This window comes from Argentina silus (genome assembly GCF_951799395.1).
Source record: "Argentina silus genome assembly, chromosome: 5".
Classification (NCBI taxonomy): domain Eukaryota; kingdom Metazoa; phylum Chordata; class Actinopteri; order Argentiniformes; family Argentinidae; genus Argentina; species Argentina silus.
The window spans coordinates 11,938,531-11,951,030 of NC_139659.1; the positions used below are offsets into that span (position 1 = coordinate 11,938,531).

Genomic DNA, 12,500 nt, shown 5'->3' on the forward strand with positions numbered 1-12,500 from the left:
AAAGTGAGGCTCTCTTCAGGAAAGCAAAAAACTTTCTTGAAGGCAGGATCAATACTGCCCCGTTACAAAGAGCGTGACTCCGTCCACACTGATCGGTTCAGGCAAAAGCGGCGTCTTGCTAGAATGACGATACCTGGCGTCCTTGGCGACAAGGATGATACCTGGCGACATGGATGCCACCTTTCACCCCTGCTGCTAAGAGCACAACACCAAAGAAGAAGCTTTTGGATAGAAAATAGAAACACTCTTCATTCTAATGCAAAAAGGGGAAACAATGACCACTTGATCATCTGCTCTTTCGCACACTCTCACTGTTTCAGCTTGGTGGAGTGTCACACACTGACTGGGAGATAAGATAGGACTATCAGGGATGGTCTATGCCCTGTGTGACAATCCTTACCTGGGGAGGCTGGTAGAGGCAGAAATCCACTGACCCTCACCTGAGCGTACTCAAAGAGAAGGGTGAGGTCGAGTGAGTTGTCATCAAATTAAATAAACGTGCTACTGTTAGCGCTTTTCAAGCAGGGGAAAGAAACGTGTGTCTCTGAAACTCTGTAACCACACAGTGAGTTGTACTCGTATGGCCCAAATGTTGTATTTGCAGATTGACTCAACAGCTATACAACACCTCAACCTCAATGGCCTCAGCAAAGTGTTTAACCCCAGGTGACTAAGCCTTCCAGAGTGGGGGGGGGGGGGGGGGGGGGGGGGGGGGGGGGGGGGGGGGGGGGGGGGGGGGGGGGGGGGGGGGGGGGGGGGGGCGGAAGCAACAACACGTTAGTCCTGGAGGCTGGAACAAACAGTACATCACTTATTCCTCCACTCAAGGCTCTGTGTGAAAACATACAATGACAATGGGGGAAAGAAGATTGATTGATTAATGTTGTTTTTTCTTCTTCTTCTTCTTCTTCTTCTTCTTCTTCTTCTTCTTCTTCTTCTTCTTGTTGCTGCTACTGCAAGCTCATGCCAGTAAATAGAAAGAATGTCCATCTATTTACCATCTTAAAAAGTCCTTCCACATCCTCCATCTTATCTCGATTTTCAACAACTGTTTGGTCCTTTCTGTAATGGATCTTGCTTATCGTAATTACAATCATGGCCCTTAATCTGACTGGTTGGTTTAAGCACACCAGCGTAAGCCTGAGTATTAGCAGACCCCACTCCACACTCCCCCCTCCTCTCGACGCTGTTCTTCTCTCTCTCTCTCTCTCTCTCTCTCTCTCTCTCTCTCTGTTTCCCTAAATCTCTCTGCTCACAGTCCATAGAAACCAGATAAGACAACACGTATATATCATTGTTTAAAGTGCTCAGAAACAGCTCCAGAAATCCCTGCCTAAAGCTACAGCACACAGCTACACTCTCTGCCAGTCTATTACACCACACACATCTAGGAACCAGCCACAGCCTAACACAGTGTGTGTGTGTGTGTGTGTGTGTGTGTGTGTGTGTGTGTGTGTGTGTGTGTGTGTGTGTGTGTGTGTGTGTGTGTGTGTGTGTGCGTGCGTGCCACTCCCTGCCACCTCCCTGCATCCTGCCTGTGTCTTCCTCCTTCCTGAACCTGGACAGGGGTGGCTACCAGACGTGCTGCACCTCCCTGTGCCACCTCCTCCCTGTGCCACCTCCTCCCTGTGCCACCTCCTCTGTGCCCTTGTGGCTTGCAGTGTGCCAACCGTCACCCAGCGCTCGGTGCCTGCAGACGTAGTAGCACGGCTGCAGGCTGGAGGTGGGGGAAGCACCTCCTCTGTCTCAGAAACACCTGAGAGATAGAAACCTATGATGAGATATCCAACTCTCCCTCTCTCCCCCTCTCTCTCTCTCTATGGTATTGTGTGTGTGTGTGTGTGTGTGTGTGTGTGTGTGTGTGTGTGTGTGTGTGTGTGTGTGTGTGTGTGTGTGTGTGTGTGTGTGTGTGTGTGTGTGTGTGTGTGTGTGTGTTTGCATTACAAACACACACACACACACACACACACACACACACACACACATACACATACACACGTGCACCCTTGTGGAGGCCACTTCACAGTGGGGAGGAATTCATTTAATTCTCTTTCATTTTCTGATGAGAGCAAAGAGACTTCAAACACTTGATCACATCTTTTGATCATTTGAGATAGTCTCATAATAACGGTGTTTGTCAGACATAAACTGGTGACATTGGTCCAATGTGTATAACCAATGTATAACCACGCCTTATTACTAGGTTATAACTAGGCAAATTCACTTATTGGATGTTTTAATGGGGTAAATTATTCTATACTGTTTTTGATCAGTGATCCACAGTGGGCTTGGTGCTCATTAATTTCAAAATATGTATCCATTTCAAAGACGGAAGTATGGAAATATCACACCATGTGAGAAGCATAAGAAATCTGCAAGTATCCGCTGTATTCGACATCCTATTTCCTGTGAATAACAACCATAACAGAACCCGCGTTCATGACTTAATCACGATACGCACACTTAGTACTGAACGACCAAGTCATTTCCCCGTATTACAGCATTGTAAAAGAAAGTGTTACCAGCCTCTCTTACGAGTAGCGCTTAAATTAGGAGATTTACAGACGAGAGGGACCAGACGATAGCCAACAGTGAGAACTCCTCTCTTATATTGAGTTGTTGATCAACGGGGGGGGGGGGCTGTGTACTGTTGTCTCAGGCCTCAATGCTGTACAGGGCTCTGAGATCTCTGGTTAGAGAGGGCAGGCCGACCTTCCTCTCTGTTATGAGTGTTATCTGGTCAAATCCCCACAGAGAGTGTGTTTCCACTTCAAAAGAGCGGCTGTACGCATCCTGAATACCCACCAGTCCCACCGAGGAGAGACACACGTTCACACACTCCCTCCCTCACTACGTGGGCATCTTGCACCATTCCGAAAGTTGCTGTGTTCCAAGTGCCTAAAGCAACAATCTATCTCATGAAAACAAGGAGATGAAAACTTCTGAACACGCGTCAATACATGAAACATTGTCTTCGCCGTGCTGATGATACTGTCTTGGAATAGTCAAAACTCCAAATTCAACGCCCCCGAGCGAATTCCTCAAATGATAAAGCATGAGGGGGGGGCAGAGGTCAAGGTTCGAGGTGCAAAGTTCAGTGCAGCCCTTATCAATAAAGCCGCCCTGACTACCACCGCGCTCCAAACGTAAATAATGAACAAGTGTTTGGGCGAGCGCCATGGTTCTTCCTCACAAGCGCTTCCAGCGGTTTTCTGATTCGTATTGTTTGAGAACACAAACAAGCTGGAACTGGAGCGACGTAGCCACACATGATGGAGCAGGGCCCACCACACAGAGACTCAGAGAAGCCTCTCTCTTTTAGACTGCCAGCCATGAATAAATGCTTAATGCACAGCAGCAGCACAGCTTTTCGATGAAAAGCGGCAGTCTAGACTTCAAGGCCTTAAAGTTTCTTCTTTTTTTTTTTTTCTTTTTTTTTTTTTTAAATCTACCATTTGCAGCTGCGCTCATAATTATGTTTCTATTTGTTTCCTCTCCTTGTACATTTGGTTCTGACGCCGGGGGCGGGTGGGGGTGGGGGGGGAGGAGAGGATGAGGGGGGATGGAAGGGGAGGGGAGGGGAGGGGAGGGAGGGGGGGAGACACAGGGAAAGGGAGCAAATTTCCTTTGATTTGGTGGAGTAGAGAAGCTTGAGGGGGTGTGTGGGAGAGAGGGTCAGAGAGAAAGAGAGAGAGAGAGAGAGAGAGAGAGTGAAAGAGAGGGAGAGAGAGAGAGAGCTCTGTCACTTTAAGCCATTAACTTTCGCTATAAACCTCGTCCAATAAAAATGACAGCTGCAGCCCCCTCTCAAAGGGAGAGGCAACAGCACCACATCAGGAACACAACGCTGGACGGCCGTAAAAGACTAACTTGGCCAAACGCTTTTGGCGGTGCGAGCCCCCCGCCCCGCCCCCCCTCCCAGCAGACACACACCCACTCCCAGTATTACCTTTGTTCCTGAGTTACTGCCAGGAGAGGAATGTAGGCCCCGCCACCCTCCCAACCCCAACCCCCTCCTCCACCCTGTCTCACTCTACACCCCCCAACCATGAATCTCACTTTCTCATCAAAGACCATGAACTTCACTAGCGGGAAGGGAGGGTTAGGGGGATGTGGGGACGGGGGGGGGACGGGGGGCTGCCTTCTGTTCCTGAAATACCCCCAGACGTACACAACACAGTCTAATAGGGGTATCCTGTAAGCTCTAGACTGGAGGAATCTAGGATAAAACAAACATCTCCAGCAACAGGTGGTCATGGAACATGCTTAGAAAACAGGCAACACCAGATCCCTGATAATGACCCAACCAGACGTTGTTGAGGTAACAAAGTCAGGGTGGAGTTGAACACCACTGCCAATGCCAAAGCTAGGTTCCACAAAGAGGTCTAGATCCATCTAGCCTGGCCCCATCAAACACCATGCAGTCTAGAAACATTGAGCTATGGTTCACTAAAAGTGCATTTGTACGTCTTTGTCTCTTTATCAACATAACTCTCCTGCTTCAAACAATAGATCACTTACACTTAGGCTTTGAAGGCTTTTAGTATAAGCGTAGGCTAAGCAGTAATACAATCTGACTTACTAAACCTCTGTCTGGAAGGCTATTTATAGTGTTAGATGGTGTCTCACACAAAACAAGCTACTCACTATAACAATACATGGAGGAGACTACATGCATTTAAATCACTTCCTCCTGTGTTACACGCTCCATAGAAACCACTCTCCTTAAAAATCCCTCTCCTGATGAAGGATCCTCCTTTATTTCAAGAATACCTGGTTTCTTGGATTAGTGTAAACACTAGTGCAACACTGGGATTCCGGGGAGACAAAAAGACTGAGACACATTGTCCAGTTTCAATGTCACCGCTTCATTCTTCAAGGCTTTATGAGAGAGGGAGAGAGAGAAAGAGAGAGGGGGGGGGAGCGACAGAGAGAGAGACACACACACACACACACACACACACACACACACACACACACACATACACACACACACAGCAGCAGCAGCAGCAGCAGCAGCATAGAGAACATACTGTGCTGCCAAAGCGGGTGTCGTCATCACGGCCGACAACCAATCCGTAATTGTAAAACGCTGTACCTGTCATTTCAAACAGTCGCATGTTTGAATCCCTAATGCGGCGCGAGTCATGGGTAATTACACAGAGCGAGCAGCTAATCAATACCGCCAAGGGCTTATCATAAGTTAGTGGTGTCCTTGAAGTGGGAAATGAACAATCAGCTCTTCAGCGAGGGGGTTGATGGGGGAAAGTTTACATTCAAACGCCAAGTTAAGGGCCCGACAAATCAAGACCCGGTGATAAACGGCCTGCTGATACAGCACGTTGAAACGCCACGGGAGACGACTAGGGGAACATCAGCTGTGCTGGGGAAGTGGCCAATGACAGACCGCTGCTACTCCCACTAGCCTATGAGGCTACAGCGGGGCCGCTATTGCGATTGTGTCACTACACACACCAGCATCATGTTACCGATGCCTGTAGATATTTTGGAGGGGCCAAACTTTCACTGTTTTCTTCATGTAAACGACAAGAACGACAATGCACACGTAACAACAGCATGCCAAGTCCCAGGAGAGGCTGGCGGAGGTAGGCATCGGAGGACGGGCTCGTTTGTAATGCATGGGAACGGCATGAGGAATGGTATCGAGCACGCGCGTTTGACACCATTCCTCATTCCGTTGCCGTGCATTACAAGGAGCCTGTCCTCCGATTTCTACCTCCGCCAGCCTCCCCTGGTCAAGTCACTATAACAGTGTCATGGTGACATCTATATTTCTGATACATAAAAGGCCCATCATGATGTGGTCACAGTGTGAGTGATCAGGTGTGTCATCGGAGAGAGCAGCAGACATCCCAGAAGTCTCTGTGCCTCTCAACTCGTGCATACCGGCGGGCTGCATTACGATATATGTCAAGGTGGTAACTCGACTCCCTCATGAAAGAGCAGCAGACACAATAAGTGCCTAACCCTAGGGTTAGGGTTAGGGTTCAACCCTCGACAGCCTACTACAGCGCTCGTCTGGGTCGCACCTGGAGGGGACAAGGTGTGCTTTGTACAGTCCACTAAGCATACTGTACAGTAGTTGTGTGTTAATGATTGACTGTGCATCACAAAAGGAGGTGTGTGTGTGTGTGTGTGTATGTGTGTGTGTGTGTGTGTGTGTGTGTGTGCGTGTGTGTGTGCGTGTGTGTGTGTGTGTATATGTGTGTGTATATGTGTGTGTATATGTGTGTGTGTTTCTCCAAAATAGCTTTTGCTAGAAAGCAGTGCTTCAACAAACAACTACTAATAACAATCATTAATGAACAAAACTAAATTATTATTATTATTATTATTATTATTATTATTACTATTATTATTATTATTATTATTATTATTATTATTATTATTATTATTATTATCATCCTTACCATCCTAGTTGACAGAGGCACACAAGTGCTAGAGCACATCAGCCATATAATGAAAAAGCTAAAACAATGTGAACCTTAAACTGAATAAAGTCAACAACATTATAGTAGGCTATTAAGTGCTAAATTAGTGACATTTCACAGTATCATCAACAACTTGGATTTTAGGCTGTGGAAAATGTGTGTTCAACATTGTTGCATATTTAATTTAATTTAATTTAATGTCCATGCTTCACTATAGTCAAAATCTGCCAACATTTCATTATAGCTACTTATTTGCCAATGTAAAAAGGCCTATGAAATATTTATTATCAAGCGAGATAGCCATAATGTATTGTGACATATTAATGTTAATCGTAATGGTTTCAGACAAGAAAACATTGGTTTAGTTAAAGGAAAATCTAAGTAGGCTTATTATCAATTAATAACATGCACAAAACATGTTATTTTAAACAGCCAAAAACTTGTTTTCAGTCCTGTTACTCTCTGTTGCCTCTCATGAAGTTAGACCCTCTACCTGGCATCCAAAGTTTAAAACCCAATTCTTGCACGACTTCAAAACATTGGGTGTATATGTCAATTGCACGTCTGAATAGGGTCGCCAGAAAATAGCCTACACATGGCATACATTCCAATCCGGCACGGTGACACTGCATGCAGCTTTTTCCAATAAATGCCTTTAAAACGAGGCATCCAGCTTTGTATTTCCCGTGTGGTATCTGTCCAGGGAGTGTGCAGCCGGATTTGAACATAGAGACACTTTCACAGCCTTACTGTATCCATTTACGATCAATCAAACCCCGCCATACATCCTACAATTCACAACCCAGTGCATGGGAATTTCAGAAAATATCGAAAAAAGAATTTCCAAAGGAAATGAATTTGTTTAAGTTCTGTTGGTCTCGCCGAGTCAGTCATTAAACATTTACACGCAAGTCGCCTAAATGAGTAAATTCGATGAAAGCATCGCTTAAATAACCAATCGTAATCAATTCGGCTCTCTTAACTGCATGGCGAAAAAACACTTTTTTTTAAATATTGCTGATGTACAGGACACTGACTACTGAGCGGGAGAGAGGGAGTTGAGTTCGCTTTTTTCTGAATGAGATGTCACCCTAATCAACCGAATGTCATCAGCTCAGATAGCACTGGCACAATGCACAGAGTGAGCTGTTTGACATGCACAACGGGACTCAAGTTTGGTTTTAGGAAAGCGATACATACTGTATGGTAGGCATCATAAACTCACAAACAAGTCTTCCTCAACCCATATCGCGCACATAGCATAACGTTCTTATCATTTAATTTTCTATGACTGTAAATACATTTCTGATGCCTCCAAATGCAGTATTACCGACACTGTATGTCTCGTCAGCACTACGAGCGTATCTTTATCTCGGCGGTGGTTACATTGTATTCGGCAAATCCTTCAATAACGAAAACAAACACATCTTCTTCAGAGAGGAAAAACAAACTTACCCAATGACAAGAAAGGTTTGGTTTCCATGTCTGGTGGGTTAGCTCATGCCAGCTGATACGACTGTGTTTTGAGTTTTTCAGTCTGAGGACGAGTGCGTTATTCTTCAAGGCTGGAAAGAGTGATCCCGGGACGTACGAGTGACAGTCTATCAAAAGCGACGTTTGATAGTGTTAAAAATTCACCTAATGTTTCTACTTGTGTTTGCTCACTCTGCTGCGCTCACTCCTTGCGCTCCCTCTCTTTCGCTTGGTTTAGAACTCCAACTACTGGATCCGCACTGCAAAAGGGACCCAGCCGGGGGGGACTCCCACCAACGCACGCATGCCTGCAACGACACACTCGAAAAGGGGGAGTTTATCATTAACCCTTGTAGTAGGCAACTTTTACTTTCGACGTCAACGTGAGTAAATGCTTAGAGCTGCGAACTGAGCTCACAAGATGAAACGGAATACACTCTCTGATAACAGCAGCCGTGAGACTCCATAATGCATATATTTGACTTTTAACAATAAACCCAGCTTTGAAGAGACTATAGCCTATACGTGTTTTAAGGTAGGCTTACAGTAAGCGCTTTATCGACTTGTTGAAGCAATTAGCAATTGTGGAAGATTCGCACACACTGTGCTGTCTTGTCTATCAGATACACCTTTTGTATTTAACATAGTCACATAGTCATACTGGTGTATTCAGCTGTAATACACGACTGACAATATAAGCTTATGTGTCATGTTCAACACCTGACGGCCCTCAAAAGGAAAGGTCTAGATCTGAGGAGTAATCATGTAATAATGACAACTAAGTACTCTGATCAAGGTAGGGTAAACTGTAAACTGTATTGCAGCTCAATGTCAATAATTTTATAATAACTTGTCCCCCCGCCCCCGCCCCCACCCCCCCCCCACCCCACCCTCACCCACTGGTATTAACAGTATTCATAAGCCATCTGCATGGCATAAAAATCAATGTATTCATTGCAGATGCATCACAAGTTTATCAGACTTGCAAAGGCCCCCGAGCTACCTATACAGCAGCAGTGTGCCGCTGAATTTACATAACTCACATTGCATTAGAGCACAGGGAGAACTAGGTCATTTCTCCATCATTGTTCCCCTGCTATGCTGTTCCTGGCATGACAGTTTATCCCTAATCCAAACTATATATCCCACACCACATATGCTGCACACGTGGAAGGGCCGTATATTTATATACATTTCAGAAGAGTGAGAAATGCATTTTCACTTGAGATTACATTTGGCCAGAAGTTTTGTTGGAGGCACTTTAGAAACAGAATGCTAGAGCAGTTTGCACTCTTGTTCTCCCCCCTCTGAATCCCCTCTGCCTTGTGCAAGAATGTAGTACAGTATATACATGAAGTCCTGAAGCCATCCTTTAGGCCTCTAGGCATGTATTTGATAGCGTTCACCACGTTGGTTCTGAAGCGAGATACATAATTAATGCAATGCATGGCGCATTAAAGATCAAAGCTAGTTGTGCGATAAACCAGAAGCAAGTGTGACTGGGCATTGATTCAAGGTGTCTGTGCTGTGTGTGTGTGTGTGTGTGTGTGTGTGTGTGTGTGTGTGTGTGTGTGTGTGTGTGTGTGTGTGTGTGTGTGTGTGTGTGTGTGTGTGTGTGTGCTTGAGTGTGTGCGTTTGACAAGTGAGGAATACAGGTTCACACTCTCTAGACTAGAGTTTTGCATATATGATATATACCTGATTGTCACTATTCTATTCCTGCTAGTTTCACTTTTCACACTTTCAGAAAGAACTAGGGAGCCACACCTACTTAAAAAAAACACAAAACATGATTTCCGTGTCCAACAGCCCATTGTTTCGGAAGAGAGCATTGTGGGAGGTACACATACTTCTGAACCTGTTGGGAGAAAATGTCTCTCCAGGCACCGGAAAGGATCCTCGACCTCTGTTACATTTCTGAAATCCTTCACCGCTCAACGCACTTCCTGTGAGGGCCCATGCACAGGAGCTCCACCAATCAGGCTGCATGTGAGTGAGTCACAGGTCAACACAACAGAGGGGTACAGAACCTGGCACCAGAGAGAGAGAGAGAGAGAAAGAGAGAGAGAGAGAGAAGAAGAGAAGTAGTGAAAGAAAGAAAGAAAGAAAGAAAGAAAGAAAGAAAGAAAGAAAGAAAGAAAGAAAGAAAGAAAGAAAGAAAGGACAAAATAAAGAAAGACAGAAAGACAGAAAGGTGAAGGATGAAGTGGATTCGCCTGACCATGCCCTGCTTTTCTACAATACATCATATAATGAGACAAACTGATGCAAGACCATACCCCCATGCCCCGTCTTTTCATCATGTCTAGTACACATGAAACACATTGAACAGAGGAGGGCAGAGGTACTAACTCCCATGGCCCAGAAAACACATCAAAGGCTTTTACATAGTCCTTTCTCTTCCCTGTGAGGAAACAGTCTATGTTTAAGATAATGATTCCAATGCAATTCATGATTGCTGCTGGAAACATCATCGTGTATACATATATATATATATATATATATATATATAGGGTTAAATCTGGATTGCATCAGACTGGAATAGCCATAATCAAACCGTATGACCGTGGCATTGATTTATTGTGTCACACTTCCAGCTTTGAATAGGGTTAATCATGAGAACGAACAAAGCGTACGATACCAGCTCGATTAAATAATTTCCTCCATACGCTGATTGTTAATCCGAACCAGTGGTATAGTAATTAGCCTGGTGACAACAGAGTAGAGGGGAAACAAAGGAAAAAATATGAAGGACTTGATATTCCATTCGTCCTCAGTTCAGATGGCTGCTTAGCCTAGGGCTCGTGCTCTGTAATCGAAGACAGACACAACACAGTCTTTTTAAATGCCTGACTCTCTCATCTGCCCCCTAGACCGAGCTATTTAATCCTCTACCATGATTAATAGCTGTCTGACCCTTCACCTCCATCCATATAAATCCTCAGGAGGATGTTTTGGGTCTCCCCAGTGCCTAACACTTCAGATGCCGCTCCTCTCTCTCTCTCCACAGCCCTGGTCCCCACACACACACACACACACACACACACACACACACTTGACTGTTTATGGCAATGCCTCTCCATTGGGCTCTCTCTCCACTTTAAACAATGTGTCAGTGCCTCGGGGGGGCAGGGAGGGGTGGAGGCTGGGGGGACCACCACTATCACTAGCCCCTCTGCTATGGTAGCGTTGACAGTCTCCCCCAACTCCCCCCGCCTTTCTCCCTCTCTTAAAGAGGGTGATAAATGGGACAAGGTCCTTTTGGTGTCCTTTGTGCTTTGACCATTCAGAACAAGCTCATCCATAAAAGTGATTATAGCCCCTTTCTGTGCCAGTGACAGAGGAATCTACGTTTGAGCATTACTTCATACAGTGCCGTAGAAAAAACACTTTAACGCTAAGGCATGCTTTTGGCTTAAGGTCGTGTTTTTGATCCTAGATAAACTTCAAAGGCGAATTAGACCAGTTTGATTTCAGACTACGAATTGATTTTGGTGCGAAGTAGACCAGTTTGATTTCAGACTACGAATTGATTTAGGTGCGAATTTGACCAGTTCGATTTCAGACTACAATTTGATTTAGGTTACACATGAATACCCAAACAATGCAATAGGAGATTTCTACTTTTGAGGGATGTTTCTTCTGAGCTGGAGTAGGATTGTAACTGCAACCCTGCAACAATTTGCAAATAACATTCGGTCATTAAGAAAGTATAGAACGATAAAGAGTTGTGCGCAAATGTGCTAAATCATGATGAGGTATGGTTGCTGAGGTGGTCAGAATTCTATGCCCTTAGGGTGGGTCTTGATCATCAGAACCTTAGGTTCACATTCCTTGACCTTGGAGGTCAGGGTTTTGTCTGGGGATAGCACTTCCCCTGGGGAGGCCACCGCTTGTAACACTGGAGAGTCACAGAGACAAGAAGAGGGACCACTAGCCTACTACTACTACTACTACTACTTCTACTACTACCACACACACACACACACACACACACACACACACACACACACACACACACACACACACACACACACACACACCAAGACAAACTTTAGTATTCTGTCTAGGAATAAGTTCTGAGGGCAAATACCTGCAGTTATTACCAATCAATGCCAGTATGTTTCTAAGCAAGAGCTGTGTTAGGCCAAGGCTCTAATACTTGAGCTTGTCAGATGTGATCCAAATAGAAATAGGCCTGAAATGAGCCTTTGATATCCAGCAGTTTGATTCTGTTTGGCAACGAGGCGTGCATAAAGTCCATACACCGTGCGCGCGCAGAACTACTTCTCTGACAGTGCTGCGTTTTTACTAGTCGTTCACTTTATTGAAGGCGCTAAAATGTTGGAGGGTTTCTACCCATCAGATTGAGCTGATGGATGAAGTGAAGTAAGTACGCTGGGTGGGTAAAAAAATAAAAATAAAACTGCGCTCGCTGCACAATATTTTCATAAACGATTAGAACCCATCTTGCTCACGGCCGTTATCAATATTGAACATTACATCACCGTCTCCACGCAAGGGTTTGAATACGGCCACAGGCTGCCGCGGGAACCTGTGAAATTCAAGCATGCA

At 45.2% G+C, this 12,500-nt stretch overlaps 1 protein-coding gene across 2 annotated transcripts in view; it reads right to left on the minus strand.

The window, feature by feature from the left end:
• Positions 1–8,141, minus strand: part of rxraa (retinoid X receptor, alpha a) — an 85,105-nt gene extending 76,964 nt beyond the window's left edge. For both annotated transcript variants that reach the window (XM_083669855.1, XM_083669854.1), the window contains exon 1: positions 7,908–8,141. In XM_083669855.1, coding sequence (XP_083525981.1) covers positions 7,908–7,935 — 28 coding nt within the window. In that variant the 5' untranslated portion in view covers positions 7,936–8,141. The remainder of the gene's footprint in view (positions 1–7,907) is intronic.
• Between the last annotated feature and the right edge of the window lie 4,359 nt (positions 8,142–12,500).